At 38.1% G+C, this 25,259-nt stretch overlaps 1 protein-coding gene across 7 annotated transcripts in view; it reads right to left on the bottom strand.

The window, feature by feature from the left end:
- Positions 1-6,614: 6,614 nt before the first annotated feature.
- Positions 6,615-25,259, bottom strand: part of LOC112557799 (segment polarity protein dishevelled homolog DVL-3-like) — a 33,417-nt gene continuing 14,772 nt past the window's right edge. For 2 of the 7 annotated variants that reach the window (XM_025227842.1, XM_025227841.1), the window contains exons 11-14: positions 24,702-24,833; positions 24,281-24,448; positions 23,251-23,550; positions 15,197-22,211 (exon numbers count right to left, since the gene is read on the bottom strand). In XM_025227842.1, the coding sequence (XP_025083627.1) occupies positions 21,745-22,211; positions 23,251-23,550; positions 24,281-24,448; positions 24,702-24,833 (1,067 nt within the window). In that variant the 3' untranslated portion in view covers positions 15,197-21,744. Of the gene's footprint in view, positions 22,373-23,250; positions 23,551-24,280; positions 24,449-24,701; positions 24,834-25,259 lie in introns of all 7 variants that reach the window. The other 5 variants (XM_025227844.1, XM_025227845.1, XM_025227846.1 and 2 more) reach the window with 5 other exon arrangements.

Here is a 25,259-nt window from a genome sequence, read left to right on the forward strand (position 1 = left end):
TTTTAAAACTGGCGTGTGTGATGCCATCCAGCCAGGCATGTCGTAAGAGGCGACTAAGGTGGACACCTCACCTAGAGGTAAAATAGGTTGTGGTAGGGCTAACAACCCCACCATGTAAAAAAAATCCTGTTACAGAAACTAAAACCAGAGAACTCGTCACAGATGGCGAAGGTAATGAAGCACACCAGGAGACTGGACTAATGACGGACGACAGCCAAACCCGAAAGGGAGCTGGCGCCCCGACAGCGGATTTACTGAAGCGAGGCAGAAGTTGAGGGTGGGGTGCTGGAACGTCCAGACCTTGTACCAGACTGGCAGATGCTCCAATTAGTCAAGGAGTTTGACAACTACAACTTGGACATCCTGGAGTCAGTGAGGTCAGATGGACCGGCACGGAAAGAGGAGACTAGCGTCAGGACATACCATCTTGTTCTCAGGAAGATCAGACGCTCAGCACTCTGAAGGAGTAGCTCTACTCCTCAACAAGAAAACGGAAAAGGCACTGCTGGAATGGAAGCCTTATGGACCCAGGCTTTTGAGAGCAAGATTCCATTCCAAGTACAGCCAAGCTGACAGTGCTAGCCTGCTATGCACCAACAAATGACTCTGAGGCAGAAGACAAGGATGCTTTTTACGATCAGCTCCAGGCAGCCTCAGAAAGCGTTCCAGCCCACGACATGTTGCTCATCATCGGCGATCTCAATGCCAAGGTGGGAAGTGACAACACCTGCAGGGAGCATGTCATGGGCAAACATGGAATCGGAAGCATCAATGACAACGGAGAGAGACTGGCAGACTTTTGTGAAGAAAACAACCTACTGATTGGAGGCACACTCTTCCCACACAAAGACATCCACAAGGCAACATGGACATCACCAGATGGATCACAAAGAACCAGATAGACCATGTATCATCATCAACCGAAAATGGAGGAGCTCACTTCAAGATGTTAGAGCCTACAGAGGAGCAGACATTGCCAGTGACCACACTCTTGTGATAGCCACAGTTTTCTCTGAAGCTGCGTCGATCACGAGGAAACAGGCACGTCAGCAGAGAGTGGACTCCGGCAAACTAAAAAAATCCAGCCACCGAAAGGGCCTTTGCTATGGAAGTAAAGAACAGGTTCCAGGCACTAGGAGACCAACAAGAGATGACCTTAGACGACTTCAATCGAGTCTTACAGGAATCAGGAGAGAAAATACTGGGCTTCCAACGGAAAAAGAAAGAACAGTGGATCAGAGAAGAGACATGGAAGAAGATAGAAGAGAGAAAGTCAGCCAAACAAAGAATCAACAGCACCAGATCTGAACGCCTGAAGGAACAACACAGACAAAGATATGCAAAACTGAACAAAGAGGTAAAGAGGATGACAAGAACCGACAAAAGATATCACATAGAGAAACTGGCAGATGAAGCAGAAAATGCAGCAAGTAAAAATGACCTGAAGACACTGTTACAAGATAAACAAAACAGCTAAACAACGGGTTTAAGAACAGTGATGTGCCAGTGAAAGACGTGAACGGTAATGTCGTCGAGGAGAGCAGGAAAACTACAGCGCTGGAGGGAGCATTTTGAGTCAGTTCTGAACAGACCAGATCCCCCTCAGCTTGCAGACATCCAGCCAGCAGCTATAGACCTTGACATCTGCACAGACCCACCAAGCCTGGAAGAAGTGACAGCAGCAGTCAAGACAATGAAGAGCGGCAAAGCACCAGGGCAGATGGAATAACAGCAGAGATGTTGAAAGCAGACGTGAATGTGACAGCTCCCAAGCTGACTGAAATCTTCAGGCAAATTTGGGAATCAGGCAGGTCCCTGTTGCGTGGAAGACAGGGCTCATCTTCAAGTTACCCAAGAAAGGAGATCTTGGAGACTGCAATAATTGGAGGGGCATAACACTTCTTTCCCTCACCAGCAAGGTCTTCAGCAAGATTGTTTTGTCAAGACTGACGGCAACTTTTGAGAAAGACCTCCGACCACAGCAAGCAGGATTTCGCCCTGGGCGATCCTGCTCCGAACACATCTTCATTCTGCGACAGATTCTGGAGCAGAGCAACGAATGGAACACACCGCTGTACATCAATTTCATCGACCTGGAGAAGGCTTTTGACAGCATCCACCGCGAGTCCTTATGGAAGATCCTGAGGCATTACGGAGTCCCTGCAAAACTTGTTCAGGTCATTGCAATGCTGTACAGCGATTTCAAATCCCAGGTTGTCTGTGACACGGAGCTCACAGACCCCTTCAACGTCAGTACCGGGGTGAAGCAGGGCTGCATTCTGTCGCCGTTCCTCTTCATCCTGGCCATGGACTGGATCATGAAGACTTCCACGACAGCGAGAGGAGAGGGCTCAGATGGACCATGACTATGACAGCAACAACAGCACTGGAAGACTTGGACTTTGCTGATGACATTGCCCTGCTGTCACACCGCCACCAAGACATGCAGGAAAAACAAAGGCCTTCTCAGAAACAGCTGGAAACCTTGGCTTGAAGGTCAGCACAAAAAAGACTAACAGTATGAGAGTGAACGCCAGAGTCCAAGACAGCATCAAACTAAATGGAGAAGAGATTGAGGAAGTTGACAGTTTCACCTATCTTGGGTCCAAAATGTCAAACACTGGGGATGCGGAGGTGGAGATTCGAGCCCGACTGGCGCACTCAGGAGCACATGGAAGGCAAAAAACATCAGCCAGAAGATCAAGCTGAGAATCTTCAAGTCAAATGTGATCAGCACCCTCCTTTACGGATCAGAATCTTGGAAGATGACCAAAACCATCAGTAACAAGCTTGACGTCTTCCAAAACAGATGCCTCAGGCGCATACTTAACATCTTTTGGCCAAACACCATCACCAACGAAGAACTCCACCGAAGAAGTGAAACCGAGTCCATCACACACGCAGGTTCAACGAAGGCGTTGGCGATGGATTGGACATGTGCTCCGCCAGCAGACAGCAGACCTTTCCAGAGTCGCCCTACGATGGACTCCAGACGGCCGAAGAAAACGAGGCCGCCCAAAGGAAACTTGGAGAAGAACAGTGGAAAGGGAGATGAAAGGAAAGGGCTGGACATGGGGTCACCTAGAGCGTGTTTCAGCCGATCGACATCGGTGGCGGACTCTGGTTGAGGCCTTATGTGCAACCTGATGCACAAAGAGGAATAGATAGATAGATAGTGTGTGATGAAGCAGTCTAGTTGCCTGATGGAGACATGTCCTCCTTGTGGCTGTGTAATCACTGTTTTCAATTTGCCTAGAGCAGTTCTTCAAATGGCAGTGGTGTGTGTGACATAAGTGTACAATCAAACTGAGTGTGTGTCAATAGAAACTAAACATTCTTATCAGGTGTTACTTAGCCAAGCGAGCCACTCCTGACTGTACATATGTCATAGCTTACCTTGTGGTTCACGAAATATGTAACTAACCCTGACTGTACATGAGTCATCTCACGGTATAGCTAAACTTGACTGTATAAGTGTCAACTATATATCCACCCTATATTGTACAAGTGCTATGCTTTATAGCTAACACTGGTTGTACAAGTTGTCATACGTATATATATATATAACTCTGTGATTAATACCATTAAACTTGTTTGATGACTGTCAGTTTCCCTTGCATAATGATTTGATCCTACATCCAAAAAAGGTGATGACCCTTCTACGCAGATTACAGGTAAACATTAACAGGGCTTCTGCTAAGGCTAAATTCTTTGGGGTCCCAGGACCCCTTCTTCAGATTTTTAAGGGGTCCCTGTTCTTCGCCCATATTTGAAGGGGACCCCATTGACAAAAATTGAAGGGGTCCTCCCGAACTTTTAATGCGTACTGTACGCAATTTTTTGCGTAAGCAGAAGCCCTTAAGGTAAACATTTGTTGAACTTACCTGATACTAACGGTTATATCAAACTTTGTGATGGCTGCGGTGTCCTAGCTTTATGTTTGTGGCGACTGGAATATTCTAGTATTATGTTTGTGGCCTGCAGTTGTAGGCTGGCCAGCTGTACAGTCCACAGTACATTGAATGCATCAGTAATTCAGTAGACCAAACTACAAGACAAAACAAATTGTTTGAAAAAAGGTTTAGATGGACTGAGAGTGAGCAGCTATCCGACAAACTATCGCATTTTCTTGTAGCGAGCAAACATGACGCGGACCCATATATATTCATTTTTAAAAAGTTAACTTTTGCTTTGATAAAACAAAAAATACTGAACTCAATTTCTGTCAATGGAATACCTACAAGTTTTAACACAGGCTCCTTCCCATTCGCTCCTATAACACATTGATCTTCTCTTAATTTTTCTTTCTCTTTTTCTAACCCAGATAAATGTTACTTGCAACAGTTTCCAACAGCATGACTTTTCCTGTCTATTTTTTTACCTTCGCTGACTTATTTTTGACAGTGTGGAAAGGTTTTATGTTCTCGGTCACTCTCTCTCCCTCCCTACTTCTTTCCCTCACTCTCTACCTGTTCTACTTATTCTCCTCTTATCTCCAATTTCTCGACAAACTTCTCTCATCCCACTGACCCGCTGACCTTCCCAACCTGATATGACCCCAGGTGAACACAAGGTCGTCTGGTGGTTATCTACATTCTACAATAACCCACCTTGTCGGTGCATGGACGGGTATTGATGGACTGATGTCTGTACGCCGAGACTCACTCATGGCCTCTTGCGAAGTGATCCGCTGTTAGTCTCGGCGAACCGTAACAAAGAATGTGAATAAACCGGAAGCTATGTCGTCTTATGCCTCGTTTTAGCAGTTAACTGGAAAAAAAAATCGTCTGCCGGCAGTCCAGGGATATTAGTCTGCGGGCGAAGTCGTTCGTATATCGCTCCATGCAGGTGACCCGGGGGAGTCTCCTGAAGCATTTCATTTTCAACTCTTGGATGCGCCGCTCTTGCTCTGTGAGCAAAGTCCACGTCTAACAGTCGGACAGCATGGCTGGCACCACTGAGTGGTGGTGCTTCGCCGGTCTTTGTTGTTCGTCTCTGGCTGCGGACACGGTCCGTTTACCTCCAGACTTGGACTGTGGGCCATTCCTGTACCCCCGGTTGCCACATGACATCGATCCCCGTTGTACTTCTTTGTTTTACAAAAAATTCAGCTGTATTAAACAGTTCTTCATTTTTGATTCAAAGTTCGTGTGACACATAACTGTATACAGTATACAGACAGCCTGGAACTGAGCATGTACTGACAGAAATGAAATGAGCGGTCTTAGCAAATGTCCAGCTCGAACCATTTCAGATGTGCAAGGGTCATGTAAGTGTACAGCTAACACTTTTGTTCTCGGCGATCTTGATGTTTACATCGTCTACAGATCAGTAGCATTTATCCCGTTTAATGACGATCAGTTCCACTTCCTCAACGACCTGAGAAATGCAATATGATAACAACAGCACTTTCATCGGGCATCACAACCAAATCAGGTCGCACTTTCTGCTCTCACCTACAATGAAATAAATAACATTTAAAGCACTAGCTAACAATGACATTCTTTGACACACTGAACACACTCAGCTACTACAGGTGAAATGAACAGGTAATGAAAATTAAAGTGAGAAATTAAGGATAGAAGATTACAGTTGACTTATGAAATGCGATGTGAAGTGGAATCATAATGGCAGCTGAAAGACCACAAAAGACCAAGCATAATATTTTGACAGGAGTAGGAGCTGGGACAGACAAGAGATCAGAAAAATGGACAGGGGAGGAGCCAGTCAAGAATCCACGGCAGAGAGCTGAAGACAATTCTTGCTTTAGCAAAACAGTGAGCCAGTGAAGAGTGTGCAAAGGTGATGTGGCATGTTCACTGTTCAGATTTGTGTCTTGAGCAGCCGAGTACGGTGAAGTAGTTCATGTTCCCCGACATGACACCTTGACCACCATGAGGGTCCTTACATCGAAAGTGGTCGACGCCGTGGCAAACAGAAGAAAAGCTGGATGAATAACTGCTGTTCACTGGGGGACGTCATGAGGGCGCAAGACCGACCCCGATGGCGTGGGTTCACCTCTGGTGCGTTCACATCTCGCCAACGACTGGCATTCGTTTGGGGACGAAATGATGGTGTTCGCAGTCGCCGGCAGATAACTACAATTACCTCGGTAGTACAGGGCGAAAGTAATGAGCAGTAAGACGACACACAAACTGAGACGATGAAAAGTAACGAATGGAAAGGCAAAGGTCAGGCAGGTTGGTCAAGTCCTTGCACAAATCTGATCCTCTGTAGGATGTCGGTTAGCGATGGCTGAGGGTTACTTCACACAAAAAAGATGTTTGAACGATATCGCACAAATGTCCGCTGTCATATCTCACTACTCTTTACATGCATGAATACATATATATTCTGTAAGTTGTGGCCAGCAACTTCTTCAGTCTTTTTAGAACAGGGTGACTAAGAGTATCCTGATTTAAAACAAATAAAATTGGTTCAGTATACAAAGCTGTATTTCTATTAGCAGCCCCAAAAATGACTAGAAAATGTTTTGAGTGACTGGGAGTGAACAGAATGAGAAACTATCAAATTCTTTGCATAAACAATATGCATGCATGCTCTCTCTCTCTCTCACACGCTGGTGCATACAAGAAACAATTTACTCGTTCACAGTCCATGAATTCGAGTAGTTTTATTATGACAAATTTGTTCAGACATCCCAACAGTAACACCTGCCTAAGGTGCACTGATGATACATGGACATTTTCGGCACAAATCTTCCAGACATTTACTGCAGGCTTCCTGCAGAATACCAGGCATTCCACACCTTTTGAGACATACTAGCTGTAGGGCTTTATTTTCAAATCAAACATACAACACACAAAAATGTCCCTTTTGGAGGCCTCAGCTTCTGTCTTGCTTCATTGGTGCTTCTAGAAATATCAGCAGGATGACAAATGTGAAATGACAAGCCGTCATCATCATGAGAATTATTGTGAATAACAGAGTTAAGCAGAAAGAAAGTGTACACAGCATGCAAATAAAAAGCTATGGTTCGTATGGGTCTCTTCCAACCAACTGTTACTTTAAGCACTGTGAGTTCATGTCTTGGCTTTTCCACACATCACATACATTGGCATAGGTGCATACAGACAATATGAGGGTGCCTGCGCTGGCATACCATGACTTCTGTTCACACACATGCATATTCTAGCTTACACTTGCCCGTCTACATTCATACGCTCAGCAAACACAGTAAACCTGTCACATAAATACTAAGTGGCTTCTGGGACAGTTCATTGCTACCTGGGTACCAGAGGGACCAAAAAAAAAAAAAAAAAGACATAAAAAATGGGGTGTATCTGGATAATTACATGGATAACAAAATTATACATGGCAAAAATGTGTGTTAAAAAGATACACATTGTACATACTGTATACAGTGACTGGCTTTAACAGCATGAGCAGGCTTTTTTTTTTAAATCAGCTGCTGTTTAAAAAAAAAAAATGATAAATGATGACTGGCTGACGTCTGTGTTGGCAATGACCATCAAGAAAATTGTTAGTGTGCACGAGTAGTGAATTTTTATCACTACTAACAGAAACGGGTTGCTTGATAGTCTGTATGGGTGTGTGGGGGAAAGTGCCCATATCCCAGGATTAGCTGCATGTAAGATTCTCCTTTTTCATGATTTAAAACACATAGGAACTAACAACCATGCACTTTATGGCAGTTTTACCTCATCGAAGAAAAAAATCCAATGGTACCAAAATCGGCTCTTCTTTCTACGGATACAAATGTATTTTTTCAACAGCTAATTTCCCCCCCTCCCCCCAAAAAAAAAAATTTTTGCTACTTCTTTCAACAAGGTCAAATTGTGTTCCTACCATTTTTCAACATTATAATGTAAGGGTTTTAAACAGATATAAAGTGTTATACCTTGTTCTCTTTCTGTTAGTTTTAATTGCAAGTTTGTAACAACATAGACAGAAATTAACCCAACCCTCACAACACCTATCTCAGTGAGAGATCAGCCCAAAAATACAGCCATGAGATCAGATCAGCAGCATTAGTCTTCTTATGGGAGCAAGCATGATTACCACTACAATAAAACAAAATGTAAAACTTGCTTCTACTGCTTCACAGAAGCTGATAGAAACCCCTGTAAAGATTGCTCAGTCCCATGATCATCTAGCAAACTCAAGACGTTTTCAAGACAATTGAAAAGGAATAGGAAATAAAGTATAAGAAAAAGGACATAAAAGAAATATGTAATTTATATATCATCTACACACACATTTAACTATATGAGATGTTATATAAAAAGTAACATACCTAACAGGTCGAAAGAGTCTTAACCTGATTTAACATGATTTGAGGGCATCTGCTATTAGAATCAATCAATAAAGTAAACAACAATTCTTAACAGGAAGACAAATATCATTATGCAAGACAATCACCTAATAAGTTGTTGTAAAGCTTTAAGTTTGTCTAGTGTCTACTTCTTCAAGCAATGTTTCCCAATAATGTTGGAGTTACATGCTGTTGACAAGCACAATAAAGTCAGCATTATAGGTATATTATAGGCAAATATACCCAAAACTACAAACTATTCTTTTGTAAGAAGTTAAGAGAATCTATACTGAAAGTGAAATCCTCTGTTTCAAGGATCATGGAGAAACTTTATTACATAAGCCTGATTGAAGCTGTATGCACACAATGAATCTACCTTAGAATTCAATTAAAAGACTATCGTTTTCTTGTCTAAAACAGTAGAATTCATCATATACCAAAAAAAAAGTAGTGTTCTATTTATAGACATAAATAAACTGTGCAGATCTAGTGGTTTAACTCTTGAAATTATAATAAAAAGACAGGAGTTACATCTTTGCAGTCTCTGGTATGTAAACAATTTCTTGTAATCAGCTCACATTCTCAGCTCAACAGCATGAGACTGGAGAATCAGACAAATATATACAGACACATTTCTAGCTGCTAAAACTTCACAACTGCATATTAAAAAGCTACAGGAGGGCACACTACTTATCTTTAGAAAAAAGAATAGCAACCGACCCCTTTTCTTCCAGATAAGATCATTGACTTAAAGTTAGCTCTGCACAAAATTCGTAATTTAAAACTTTCAAATATGCATAAGAAGATAAGCTACTATTTATGGTCTTCATTTATGCTGTATAAACTCTTATATATTTCATTAACTTTACTTTTTACTGTAAGTATATTTAATCAATAACCTTTTAAATTAATTATGATCAACACCATGATCTGTGTTCTGTATAAAAGCGTGATGTAAACTGTAAGCTACTGCTTACTTTAAATCTTTATTTTGTTGCTATTCCCTTTGCAGTCTTTGTCAATCCCTCATCAAAAGGCCTTAAAAATGTGTTCAGCACACCAACAAAACTTCTAATTTAACATCTTGCTGGTAGGCTTGCTGCATACTGATACAACACATTTTGGCCTGTCTCATACATCACATTTTCACCATGCTCACTGCAAGAGTTGACTCACAGTGACAGTCGACTTTAACTGTTACAAAATCAGTATCAAAACCAGCCCTGTGTGATTTTCTTTTTTTCAAGAACCAGAAATAGTACTGGATTATGTCTAATTCTGTCTTTCAATACTTTTATTTATAAAATAGTTTGTGTAAAACAAATTACGCAGGAAAACATAAAAATATTTTATAAATATTAATACCTTCAATGGATAAAAAGTATATTATAAAAAAAAAATAATAAATGTAAAAAAATATTTAAAAAAACATTTTGTGCCTACTACAAAAATTACCAAATATTTTTAAATGCAATATTAATTTAATTCCAATGAAGCTTAAACTGTGATTTAAAATATTCTGCAACATCTACCACAAATGCCATTGAAGAAGTCAGAAAAATGGTTTAAAGCTTTGAAGCTGTTGTACAAAAAACAGGGTAATCAGACCCCTTTCTTACAACCTTTGAAACATCACTTGCTACGATAATCTTTCTCTGTAACTTTAGTGTGCTGGCAAAATATTTATAAATAAAAGGTCACAACCTTGAATATGTGGATTCTTTTCACAATCTTTCAAGTTTTAAGACAAAGCTGACTATAACAGCCTCTTATATTTTCAGATATTTATCACCATTTGAATTTGAAACATATGACAGAAAACCAACTATAAATTACTGAAAACTGATTCAGATGAAACATGTTAATATTGTAATTAGAATAAGTATGTTTGTAGTAATCTCAGATTTAGAAAAGGCTAGAAAATTTAATTACTTTAAATTTTGTTTTCTTTCACTTAACTGTACAATTAATATTTATAAACAGACAACCTTAAACCTAATTCCCTTACACATTTCTAAAGTTCTGAACTTGCAGCTGTAAGAGGTACATGTACAGAAAGGTAGTTTACAATGTCACAATGCTTATTTCCAATGACAGAAAAAGAAGGAAAAAAAAAAAAGCAGCACTTTTTTTAAATTGCACATTATAAAGACCAAGTGGTTGAATGTTTGGCACAGGAAAGAGACTGTTTGGTACAGTACATTACATATGTAACAAATATTCTTTAAAAAAAAAAAAACAACTAAAAAGAGTACAATTGCTGGTTAATCAATGACCTCCCATCTAAAGATATACTGTTCATTGTTTCTGTTATACATTTTAGTGAAAATAAAGCCAACTAAATGCATATGAAAGCAGGACTGGATGGAATTGAGGACACTGTCAATCACATTCTCCCCAAAGCAGATAAGCAAACTAGATCTCATTTTCTTCCTTAATTTGTCCTAATTTTACCATTTCTGTGATCTAACTCTTGGAATGCATAACTATGCAAAAACTAGCTCTTCTGGGTGGTCACTACCTGAGATATCTATGTGGATAAAAGCAATGTTTTGACTCAGGTGTTAAAAAGGTCAGATATTGCAAAGCATACAAAATTCACTGGCAAGTAGAAATCAAAAGTCTAAGATCACAGAAATACAAAACTAAATCCTTGAATTAAAAATTTGCTTAAAGCATTGGTAACAACTTTATCAACAGTGACAGAAGATGAAACTGCGCTAATCTGCTTCTTGATGTATTTTTCTGGATTGTTACTGCTGTTTTCCATTTGTTGAGAAGTGTGGCAGGCATCTTGAACCATACTACTCGTGATTCTTGGCCAATCTTGCTGCTGTTTCATCTCTTTATCTAAAATGTTTATACAGACATGAAGCTGCTTTATTTCTGTGAATCCTTATTCTTGGATTGCAACAATCACACAATCAGATCCCTGACCTTTTCACAGGCTATCAGTTGGCGATATTCTCATAATTCCTTTAATAAGCAACATAGCTACTGCAAATCAGCTGGTAAAGAGAGTAAAATATATTGGCTCTAGTATTTATCCCACGTGCATCCCATATCCCAGGGCATCTCTGTTTTCTAAATTATTAGCAGTCTTTTAGTCCTACATTCCACACAAGCAAGACCAATCACCTCCTGTTTCTGGGAAACTAAGTGCACACCTTCCATTCCCACAACTAACAGGAGACACACATGTCCTGCTGTTCCTGTGTGCTAAAAATATTCATATTAATGCAAGAATTAGCATGTCAATGCACTCTAACTTAAACACATCCTATTTCTTACACGGTAAACTAAAATATTTGTCTGGATCAGAGCTTTTCTGACCAAGCTCGGCACCATAAAAACTGCAGTTTTGTCATTTTTGTGTATATGGAAAGACAATGCTGTAGGACAGCCATACCAGCTTCTGCACATTTCATGTAGAAATAGTTTCTGTGACACATTTAAAGACACGTTTTATTTTTAAAAAAGCTGGAAGTGCTGTCTTTTACCCTTTGAAGATATCACTCCATGTTGAAGGTACAAACCAAAACAAAGCAGAAAACATGATCCACTGCTCATTTTCTTTCCACATTTCCCCCACCCCCTTTGGGGCAAAGGATTATTTATGAGGGAAGGGGACTACTTTTTCTCTTTGGGAGAACATGCAGCCAGGCACTGCCCTGAGTGAATATGCTGATTCATGAGCCAAACTTATGGAGACAAGTAGCTTCATGACTGGAAGGAACGGTAAACAAAAGCACAAAACTGATACTTCTCTGTCACAAAATGGTTCTCCCCTTGATGTCAGACACTGATGATAAATCTTGTTCAACAGCTGCATTTGCCTGGCAAAGCTACAGCAAAGATAAATGCTTGAATAACCACTGGCTGTTGTCATGGTAATGAATAACTGAGATTTTAGGGAGGTGGGGAGTTGGGGGCTCTGCTGTCGCTTGGAGCTGACGCGTCTCACAATCTGCTGAGGAAGAAAGCAACTTTACTTTGCAGCACTGCTTTCACAACAGCCGTCCGGTGACCAGGTGAATACAAGCACATCAGCAGGCTCTGATACTTTGTTAGGCAAGAGTGTCCACCCCACACTTGCAAACACTCTCAATGTGCAGCAGAGGCAAAGCATCGTCACATGCTGTTATTATTGGACTGGAGTGATGCAAGGCAAGAAGACTGAAGCGATTTTAATCTGAGGCTGAGCAGAACCACTACATTGAGACAAAGCAAACTCAGAAGCAACGGTCAGTAGTGCCACATGGCAGTGATGATTAGCACTGATTTTGGTATGCTAGTACAGGAAGCCAACTCCACACAAGGTGCTACCAAGTGGATGGCAGTCAGTTCACTTCAGCACCATGGCTGCTCCACTCACTACTTGGCCTCTCTTCTCCAGGCTGACATCCTGCATGCCAAAAAAACCCACCGCCATCACTTGTGGGCCGGCACAGTGAGTGAGCGTGTGAGCGAGCGATGGAGTGGAGAAGGCGGCAATCACTCTATATCCTCTGCTTCTATCAGGGCTACAATAAATATAATAGCAATGATCTGTCAGAAAAGGCATGCTTATGTTGGCTGAACATAAGATTCAAGAACAAATGGCCATCAAAGGTTAGGAAGCAAGTAGTTATATACTGCAATTAATGACTAAAATGACACCAATTTTCTAACAGAAACTACCATTCCTTTTTGTATCAAACAATCCAATCATGCATAAAGCCACATGAAACAAAATGGAAAAAGAAACGATGACAGAACCAGGTTAACTTATGAGCCATATAGTCCACAAAAAAGAAAGACAACCTTTCTTTAAAACAGGAGAGAGCTAGCTATTCCGATAAAGACGCCTTAATTAAAAGTAGACAACTGAAACATTCTGTAACACCATCCTAAAATACCTCATTTTATACTAACCACTTTTAAAAAAAAAATATGCCTGTCATTAAGAAAATAATCTGGTTATGATAAAATCTAAGCAGAAATTATTGCTTAAAAAGTTAATACACTAAGTTCTCTTCCACAGTTTAAACTGTATTTTACATCCTTTGAGGCTGCATTCTTGAACCATAATTCAGAAGAAATATGAATGACAAAGAACTTTGCATCCTTCACAAAAGAATATCATAACATTTTGTGAAATGATGCTACTAATATCATTTTGCTGCAAAAACTTCACATGGAGAAACTTCCAAAGTTTTCCTATAAGAAAATTACTTAAAAGGTTAGTAAATACAAGATCAATTGTGAGTTTAAAAAATCTAAAGAATGCAGTCTCCCCTTTTTTTAAAAAAATAAACAAAGAAAATAAAAGAACTAAAAACATTACTTGTTTGTAAATTAAAGCTTTGCTTTTGGTGAATAACCATTAAGGATGGCAGCAAAGACACTTGCTGCACTAATGCTTTTTTCGTAATGCTGTTTTATACTCATTAGTAAGGTTACCTTATATTCCCCTAATGCTTTCATTTTCTGTCATTCGCTCACTCTTTCACACTCCCCCCAAGTTCAACATGATGCCAACGTTCTTATATTTGTCCACGCTATATTACAAAGAAGTTGACAGGCTAACCGGTAACGAATTAAAAAAAAGAGATTCAGATCAACTGCAGCCATAAGCTGCACCTCTACATTTTACATCTGAAGAGCTGTCAAGTGGAAATGATAGAGAGCTTCACAGAACTATATAAAAAGCATCAAAGATATACTTTCTTGACCTTTACATAGCAAGCATCTGCAGTTGAATGTACAAAGCACAGTTCACTTAATACATATGCACAAAAAAAGAAAACACACAGAAAATGATCATACAGACCAGGAATATCTTTACACAAATACATTTCACGAAAAAAAAAATGTTAAAAAATGTGGCTTACAATAAGATGAACTGAAAAGAGATATTGCATCCAAGAGATATAACGATAACAATGGCATATGAAAGACCATGAAAATATTGGGCTGCTTATTACACTGCAATGGTTGAACTTGGTTTTATATCTATGTGTGTTTTACACTATTAAATTTTAAAAATTGGAAAAAAGCCCTAGGAACCCTATTCCATGCTCACAAATTTTCAGTTCACAATAAATTCATGGTCCTTATTAATACCATACAATTCTTTTATGTTCCTAACACCACCACCCCCCCAAAAAAAAAAAGAAATTCCAGGTTATTAAAAATACTTTAACAGCAAAGTCCTTATAGTTGCTTTATAGTTTGTGATCAATAATTTCACTGGCTTGTCTTCAAGAAAAAAGCAAAAGAGACAGATTTTCATGGTCAGAAATAATTCAGACCGAGAAAATGAGACAGACATGACCAAAAGAACTTGGCAAGATTAGGACATACAAATCTGCATCAAATAAAAGTTGAAATGCTGCATGCTGCAACACACTTGCACAAACAGAGTTATATCAACACTGCATTTGAGACTTCTTGAACAGGTTCACTCAACAGCCCACAAGTCACTGACATGCTCATTGCCCCTTCATACACATGCAGGATCATTTGCAGGACCTTGTGTCAATAACCATCACTCAGCCTCAGTTTGTTTGGTGCTAGATCTATTTTTCCCCTCCTTGCGTGCAAACTTTGTAAAACTTAAAAAGAAATGGTAATAAAAAAAATCTAAAAATAAGAAGCACAGATGTCATTCCAGTAGAAAGCAGGTTTTAAAAAAAAAAACGCTTCCGAAGTCAGTTCACAACACAAATGCACTGTCATTTTTCCTGATGGCACAGATGATCTATAATGTGCTGCACCTACACACAGTGTCAAAGAAATAAGAACCACCTCACATGACATCAACAAAAAACTCACATGGATTGCCCATGGCCATACGAAATGACTGCCGACTGCCTGACAGTTCAGGAGGGAGGGCCCCAAGGTTGGTTGGGGGTGCTCCAGGTCGTTCACCTGGCTGCACTCGCCGACCACTGACAAGACTGGCTGCATCTGAGTCACTGCCACTTCCCATTGGGGAAACAGATTTGCGTTCTCCTTTCTCTTTTCCTTCTTTCTTGCTGCTCCCTGAATGGCTGCTTCCTGTAGAAGGAACAAAGATACAATTCACTAATGTCTTGATTCTTAAAAAGGCATCATAATTATGCACATATATATATATGAAATTTAACTTTGTAATCCACAAGCTTATGGTGTTAAAATAACATAAAATTAAATGTATTCCTACTTGTCGAGCATAAAGAAGATGATAAAGCAAAGTATAAATACTATATGTGCAGTGGCTAGAGATTTTAAGCTTTTATGTATCATCTAATTATTTGAACTGCCACATACTAAAATTTCTCATTTTTATGTCATATTTCGTTATTATAATCATAATTTACATCTTAATCTCAAAACAAAATGTAAATATTCTTGATGTGATACAATGCATAAGCAGGGCCAATGCATACTTTCTTACATACTGATACAGGCCAGCATACGGTTAGATTGCTACATTGCTGAAGTCTAACTAATAACTAAAGGCCATGTTCTTATGCATGAGTATGAATTTAACATAAATAATCAAAAGTTACCCTTTTCTCAAAAATGTAAATAAGCAAAAATGATCTTAAATATTTCAAATGAGCATAAACTAAATCAAATATTCTCAATAGGTTTTAGATTTGTTCTGTTGTTCTCTGTCTGTAAGTTATTCACCTGGCTGGAAACAAAGAAAACTGACAAGACTAATGCAGTCAGAAATTTAAAAATAAAGGATAATATGCAAACATACCAAGAAGATTCACTATAGTTCCAAAACGCATTTTCATAAAAAAAAATTTGCTATTTAAGAATTAAAGTCTAGATTCATGAAAAACTATGCTGTATTCTTTCACAATCATGCAAATTCACTTTACATGTGCTCTTCTATTCCCTTTTTTGTGTGTGCACACCATGCACGTGCACATACACACCTACACACAGCAGGGCACGACCTTTTTTTTATGACAAGTTTTAATAAATGTCATAACCAAGATAATCAAGAAACAGTAATAATGACAAAATATCGTCAAAAGACATTAAGCACTCAGTTATTTTCAGCAACTTGTTTCACCTGTTTTATATAAACATACTGAGTGAACCGTTGAAACCCATCCCACACTATCCATAGATAAGAATATTCCTTTTCACCCACCCACCCCCCTTTTTTTTTTGTTTGTTTTGATTTCTCTGCAAACCATGCTCAATACCAAAACAGAAAAAAGTCAGTATCTCATTTTCATTAGGACCTGTTTCTACTAAAATTTGCACGAGACTCCTACATTAAATGTCCATTTAACGGTGTGTCAATCACCAAGCCTTCTCATGGTTTTATGTTTCAGTCATACCAAGGAAAAGAAACCAATGGCAAAGACTCTGTTAAAGATAACCTTAAAAATGTATGTACAAATTAACAGAATTTGTGACCTGGATTCCATCTGCATATTTTCAAAACTTACAGATTCTAAAACTTTTTAAAATACCTTTGCAACTTTTAGCATATTGCTCTATCTGTAGCACTCTAAATTCAAGACAAGCTGAATAATGTTTAGAAATGATCTAAACATCCTACACTCTTCATGAAAAGGTTGTGAACAAGCAGTTTAGTACAAAATAAGTTAAAGATCCTGTAGCCTAGTGGCTATAAGAAGGATGAACTATACTCTACACTGTATCTAAAAATAACATGCAAAAGGTGGACTGAAGCACCTCTTCTCCCTTCAAATACCACTCATTCTCCTTTCTAAAATTACAACAGGGGATCAAATTGAGCAACATATATTTATCAATGTAAATCTATTGATTTTAACACTAAACATTTAATCTGTGAAAGGATTGAAAAGTACCATTTTTATCAGTTACCATGAAAATTTGATTTAAAGCAGCAAACTACTATGTTGATTTTTTTTCAGACCAAGTGTAATTCTGTTTTGTCTGCAAAAAATGGAGTTGCCAAAGCATATTCCTGAAAGTGAAAAGGAGACCAACAAGCAACAAACATAGTTCTACGGTACATACCATTGTAATACACCACTCTTTGTTTCTTAATCACAAATAGAGCAAGAAAGTATTGTAAAAAGATTTTCAGGTGGTAAAAGCCATTCTTCTGTAGTCACCTGTCACACTGCTACAGACTGTAGGTAAAATTAGCTTAATTAAACAGACACAGAAAAGGCTATTTCCTTGTCATTGTTCTTTCCCTATTTTTCTAGAAAACTGTACATAACATGTGACCCCTTTATTTGAAACTCTAAAAATTGATTAAAGGCTGATAGTAATTGGCACCCCTTCTTTTCCATCTGCCAGCCTACAAAACATAATTCTTTCATTTTCTTCTTCTTTTTTTTTTTTAACTGCTCTTGTCTGGAAATAGGACAGTAAAAATTCACTTGATGGGGTAACAAGAAGAATGATTTATTTTTTAAGTGACATTATACTAGGAATTTGTCTAGATGATGGCTGTCGGTTACTCTACAAATATCAATTATATTCAACCCACCTTCCTAAATCCCACACACACATACACATGCAAATACATGTGCACGTACACTCTCTCATTCTCTCCCTCCCTCAATCTCTCTTTTCTGCATACAATATGCACTACATACACAGTCTTAGATTTACCAAAGATATCAAAATATATACATGAGCATGCTCACATGAATACTCACTTGCACTTTACATATCCCATACAGACTACAAGAAGACTAGGCAGGAAGCTACCACCTAAGCATAACCTAGTTAGTAATTAAAACACACCCTCTCTCCATAACCAATCCTCTACGTGCCTCAAGTGAAACAAATTCAAGACCAAAATCCAAATTTTAAAAAAGTAAACTATAAGAGGAAACCAAATCTGTGTGTCTTCACCAAGCTTAAAGCAGCAAGCATATGAAGCAACACTGTGTATGCAGAGCTGGGGTATAGCTATTGGGCTTCAATAAATAACAAGGGAAAAATAAAACGCAAAATTTGTATATTCATGCTGACAGCAAAGCTAAGAAACCATTGCATAAGACAGAAATTTACTGGAAAAAGAAATAAGAGATTAAAATATAGTCTATGCTTTACAGTAAGGCACATCAAGCAAATAACATTTAGCCAGAAAAGGTTACAAGAAACAGTGCTATAAATACAGGTACGGACAAGGTGGACAGATACAGGCAGCTAGCTCAACCAACATTAAAACTGATGAATGAACCATGTGCTGAAAGTTTCCGACAAACAAAACAAGACTTTGCAAGATAGGTTTATTGTTTTCCCTCCGCAGCCATCACTGCCCTACACATTTGTAATATCATTTCAAAGGAATTTATCCATTATAAACTTCTTCACACATAACACCTGCTCTTCCTTCCCACACACATCTCTATCTTCAATTCTTCCCAACATCTTAGCACCACTTGTTTATGCTTTGGTTTTGGTTTGTTCTGCTTTTCCTCTTCATTTGTTTTTCTTAGAAGTCTTTACAACTTTCCAGGTTAATATTCTAAAGTAATCGTGTACAGTTATCAAAGAACAGAGAATAAGAAAATCGCTACTGCAGCAAATGATAGAAATGAAAGACAATGAGCAGCAGTCAAATGGGAAAGGTAAAAGGTGAAATATGGATGATGCCACCAAACAACAGCCAAGGTTTGCAGACTTGCACAACTTTTGCAGCAGCACCTTGTGCAAAATTCACTGGACTTGTAAGCAATGCCAGCCTCACACTGACCTGGCACCAACTTAGAAGTGACAGAGGAAGCAGACGCCACTGCCACCTGCGAGGCTTTAACCTGCACGGAGGCCTTTCTGCTGTTGTTGTTGGGCTCAGGGTGATCATAGCAGAGGGTTTTAGACAGAAGCCGCTCAGTGGCCCAACGTGAAGGCCACTTGGTTGGCAGAGGAACGCAGAGGCATGCATTGTGTACTGGCAAAAAATCCCAAGTCATCTCACAGTCATCCACAAAAGCTCATACTATTCTGCAAAAGCCTTGCCATGTTCTTCCAGATCAACAGATACACCAAGGACAATCTTTGCCTTCTTTATCTCTCTCCAAACTCCTTGTGTTGTTTACATTGTGCTCAGGCAAAGGTACTACCTGAGAAGGATTTTTCTGACAGTTCTTCACTATTAAAATCTTTAAAAACAAATTGTTAACAATAAATTAGATTTGTGCTTTCGATATGCATGCACAAATCATAATTTTTCTGTATGCTGGAATAAGGAAGATTAAATAAAAAATTTGCAACTAGCATTTTACATTTTGGAGATGGACTGATTAATATTACTTCCAATGTTCAAATACCCTTCACTGTACATTAACATTTTGTTCTTGAATGAGCAGACAAGAATCTTACAAAAGCCTTACAATCCAGATACATTTGTATACACAACTGATGACTTCCCAGCAAATCTGATACCAAGGTCAGATTTTAGATCCATGCTTCCAATCACTTTTAACTTTCTTTAGAAAGAAATTACCTTTATTCATAATATCACTGCAGTTAGTTTAGCTAATATCTTTCATCAACAGACAGTTGTTCTGGCTAGTATGAAAATCAGTTTATGCTGACTCTCCAATCCAAACCTACAAGGGATAAAACAAGCTGGGATTGAACAAAGTAATGCCCACCACAGGCTACAGCCACGGTTCTCAAACGGTGGGGCGCGACCCCCCCAGAGGGGCGCGACGTGCTTACAAGGGGGCGCGAAGATGGTCATTTTTTAAAAGTTTCTTATACCAGTATTACTGAAATTAGCTTACATTACTGGCTAAGAGGGAGGGGGGGGTGCGGACGTACTTTTGTTCGTCAGAGGGGCGTCACAAGTAAAAGGTTGAGAACTGCTGGGCTACAGTAACAGAACAGTTTGCTGACTATGCAGCTGCTTTAAGAATAATCATTTTTAAATCTTTTGTGTTGATCAGGAAGAATATGGCAATAAACAATTGTCACTTAGAAAAGGCAAGGCTTTTTGAAGCGAAAAGAAAACAAAAAGAGAATCTTGAGTAAACCATTTCCCCCTTCCAACAAATGAGCTGCACTCACTTCTGCATAATATAAACGCCATAGACTTTATAACTGCAATAATAAATGGAACTCTTATCCTGAGGGTCAGGGTTTCTTTTCAGTTTGAAAAGCTATGAAAGATTTCATTTATAACTCATCACATCTCAGGCAGAAGGAAACCAAGTTTCCAGGAATATACCTGATGGATTATGTCCATTATGCTGGGAAAAACATCCTTATTATTTCTTCTTTTTTTTTAGTTACTGAAAAGCATATTTATTATAAATGGTTTGTTGCTTTGTTTTCAGGAAAAAACCTCACTAGCAAATAGGAACAAGCTGGCTTCTGAGAAGAAAAGAAAATGTATTAACTTAGCCTTTGTTTTTCCAATATAATTCAGCAAAATAAGATTTTTACATGCTCATGCACTCAATAAGCAGCAAAAGAAAATAGCGGGTGATTGCCAAAGTGCTGGACAGCAAGGTATAAAGGGACAAGTCAAGATGCCAGAGCACACTGGAGAATTAAATGCTGCAAGAGACAAATGCATTAGTTCAAAACACAGCAGGTCTGGTCTCAGTCACTTAAAAATGTTTCTATTGTTTTACTACTGCAACATATAAACGTTACTGTCACAGTAGGCATGGTTGATGAGCAGCAACAACAGAATCTGAAGTTAGAGTTTGCAAAATGTATCATCATTAGCAGTAAATTGAGTAACTGATGGGTTAATTTCAGCCACCTCAACACAACACACATGCAGGCCAGCATACAAGACCAAATGGTAAAGATTTAACTGTAGGATGGGGAAGCATTTTTTAATCACAACCCCGATTGATTAATTTAAAAATAAACTAACTTTGATTCTTTTGTTTTAAATGAATTTTTCCCTTCATTTTACTTACACAATGTTCAAAATATGGTGATATTAAAAATGTCTTATGACTGTTATTGTGTTTATATGTAGATATGTATATTCAAAATCACTAAAACTTTTCTTTAAACTGTAAAATTAGCAATGATTCAAATCCATGTGAGCAATCATAAAGCAAGTGAAAAAATGTCCTCAAAAAGGTACTATTGTTGATAATGGTGATCATGGTGGATCATTACTGAGATCAAGTGGTCAAGAAAAATGAGGCAGCAAGATGGTCTAGTTATCTAGACAATAAAATATGTGAACATTAAGTTTCTGCTAAGAAAATCTACCATTATAACAAAAAGAAACACACAAAAAAACAAAAACTAATTACATTTTATTTAATTATGCATAACTTTTTTTCAATTCTAGTTAATGATTATGTTGTTAAAATGTAAACAAAAAATGCAATTAAGAATTTGTGAATAATACCTTTGCTTTAAAAACAAACAAACAAACAAACCAAAAAGACCATTATAATAAATGTCCAAAATTTTTTATGACTACAATCTACTTTTTTTAAAAAAAGATGAGTGAATCTGCTATATGTATTTTATGTATGGATCCTATCTTTGTGAATTTTTTTACTCTCTTCAAGAAAAGAAGAGGGAGGCAGAAAGGCACAGATATCTACTTGTTTTAAAGTGATGCAGACCCAACCAACAAGCAAAATGAAGGGATAACAGCTTAAAGCAAGGTTTACAGGATCAACCCTTCCATGAATACTAGAAACTACTGCAAAGGAATGGACATTATGCTGAGAAAAATTTGTTTTGGAAAGGTTGCACATGGGGTATGTTAAATAAAAGTGGGAAGCAGCTAGTGTAAACCAACCTAAACTACAGTTGGAACCACGCATGCTGGCATGCAGGTGAGGGAGTTCCCCTGATGGCAAATAGGGGGCACCACTGTTGTGCTGAGAGGCCATCTTTGACAGCTCATTTTGCTTTTCCTTGTTCTCCCACAGTTTGCGTAACTGATTGTACGTCGTGATTAAACAAGTACAGTCTTTTGTGGTGACTGCAACACAAAAACATGGCACAATTCAAACTCCAGCAACTGGAAGAGGTTACAGATTTCCTTCTGATGGGAATATAGCCTTTCAATGATTCTCAGCAAATCTTCCATCGTGGAGGCTGTGGGAAGACAGCGTGTCAGTGTCAGTTAGGGTGCACACTTCTCTGATAACAACAAAGAAACAGGCAGGCATGCAGTTATTAACGGCTCTAAGCTTTTAGTCTAGAACTGATCACTAATTTATTTGTTAAATAAATTTTCCTTTTAACTTATACAGTGCTTCCATATTAATTTGTATGTACATTAAAAATTTAGTGGCGGACATCAAGCTTCCATGGTATATCTTCTTTGTGTTAAAGTCTCTCACTTCTTGTAGCACATTTTGATCATTTGTGTGCTATTTAGGCAAAAAGTCCATACAGAAATAGCATTTTGAAGGCAGATTTTAGAAATTTTAAAAAAAGTCTAGTCTGTACAGGCCATCAGCAACTCATTGCCAGCGCATTCTTTTATTATTTTTTTAATAACAGGACAAAATGTTGCTGTTTACACAGCAATGCTGCCAAAACTCTTTTGATATGCTTCATTTTTGTATTCATATATACCTAAATAAAAATCTGTATGTGTATTCACATACACATATGACGGTATCTTACACTTGCTTTTTAAGGCTTTTTAAGGCATATTGAAACTCAAATGTTAAAAAAGTTTAGTTTTAGTTTTCTTTCATTCTAAACACCAACCACCTACATATGCATGCACTATTAGCAAATGATGCCTGCAGTTCACGTGCAAATGTGAAAGACTTACAGTCATGCTGACAACCAAATTAAAACAATACATTCAAAGCTATAAAAGAAGGGTAACCATGCTCTAAAATAGTTCCTTCAACAACCATATTGTAGCTACGAAAATTAAAAAAACAAAAACAAAAACATGCACATAAACAAATAAAATGCAAAAAACAATCATTTTAAAAAAATAAAAAAATACCAGACCAGCACAGACCCTTGAAACAAAAGGCTGAAATGAATTGACTTACCTGAAGTACTATGCACACTCCCAGCGCTCCCATTCCCACCGCCTCCGGTTACTGATGGTGGAGCTGGCAGTGGCGTGGCACCATCTACAAAGCTTCCGACATAGCTATTGGAGTCAGCAGAGGTGTATGCATGAGGAGGGATGTAGGCTAAGTTGTGTGGCAGGAACGACGCAGAAGAGTAGGGATACTGATTATTCCATGCTGGAGGAGGCAGTGGTGCTAAAGTGTCGCGGTCAGCCTCCGACACAGAATCAACATCTTCTAAGCTCATAGCACTTAAATCTGGGTACACAGGTGGACCTAAAAAATAAAATGGAATATTTCTCTTAACAGAAAAAAAGTCAGATTTCAAGCAAATAAAACTGGGAATCCTGATTACATTATTGTTTAACAGATGTACTGATTATGGTTTAAGTTGTAAACTATACGATACCTTTAAAGAAAAAAAATCACTCATCTTGCACTAACAATGTATCATTTTTTTTTTATCATGGCTACAAAATAAAGAAATTAAATGGTTACAGATTGTTACAATGAAACATAGCTTTCTAACCTTTCCTCTAATAAAAGAAAAAAATGAGAAGTGGGCATCTCTAAGCTAGCATCCACACAATTAGCCAGAAAAACTTGACCTATCACTAATTCAAAATCGGAGAAGTGTGTTTATAGCATAAAAGTTGGAAAAGCAAAAAAGAACAAAATTTCTGGAATATACAAAAGTGTTTTCATTCAAGTTAACAGCCATGGTCTATAATATGCAAATGCTTTTCTGATGTTATGTAGATATGGTGCTAATGTTGGTTTTATTTCTGGTGTTAGAAAAGATGTTAGTCTTATAATTACTTCAGCATGAACGTAGCAACTTAAAAAAAAAAAATCAATGATGACAACAACAAAAAAAAACCACAAAAAAACAGGAAAGCTGAACAATCTATCTATATGGTAAAAAACAATATTGAATTTTTTTATAACTCCAGTGTTTACTTAAGAATATCAAGGAAATGATGCTAGAAAGGAAAAGCTAGCTCACCACCATAATAGTCTCCAAAGACGTAATAGCACTGCTCAGAAAAGGTAAGTTTGTTGACTGTATGCCGAATATAACCAGACTTTAATAAATTGCAGGCATATTTACGAGCATCTCTTCTATCAGCAAAACCCTCTACATGGGTAAACAGCCAATCTACCAGATCAGCCCCTGCACAAAGACAAAGCACTGACTATAAAAACTGTGCTGTATTTTCAAGAATGTCATGCTTCTGACAAATGCAAGTTATGGATCTTATTTTTTAAAAGTTGAGTCATTAGATTAAATACATTTAAAAATAAACCCTGCAAGTTTCTCTTATGCCAAATTATATCCACAAACGAAATATATACAAAATTTAACACAGCTCACTGGCTCAAGTATTGTGGACATAATACAAAACTGTAACTTTTATTCACCTTACCTATGAAAGCATTTGGTATTGTAATTTTGAGCCACATGCGGTCTCGAATTTCCAGTCCTGAATCAGGCTGTGCCATAGCTTTGACCACTGTTGCCATGTCTGTATTTATTGTCAGGTTGAGATCATCGAATCCTGCCATACAGTCACCACAATCCTCATCATTGCAAGCTAACTGGTACACCACCAACAGCAATCAGTGTGACTCAGATTAATTCACATTCTCTCTTCAGACATTCATTTTTAAAACTTTCAAAACAGTACAATACTGGACTTCTTTCCCATATTAGGTCTCATCATTAGCTTTAGCTGACATGCAAAACTTTGCTCCCTAACCTATCAATAATGGTTAATATTACACAATAAATACCATGGGTGCAGTATGTTAAGGGCAGGGCTTGAATCCTGTTTCTCTTCTTCATAAATATTGATAACTCGCCACAAACTGTAATACTTTCTAACATTGTCATCAGATCTTAGTCCACTATCACTAAACTTGATAAGAATGGTTTCCCACAACTCTGTATGATCATGTCCAACATTTGTCCAATTGCTGAAGAA

The sequence above is a fragment of the Pomacea canaliculata genome, linkage group LG2, assembly GCF_003073045.1.
Source record: "Pomacea canaliculata isolate SZHN2017 linkage group LG2, ASM307304v1, whole genome shotgun sequence".
NCBI classification, from domain to species: Eukaryota; Metazoa; Mollusca; class Gastropoda; order Architaenioglossa; family Ampullariidae; genus Pomacea; species Pomacea canaliculata.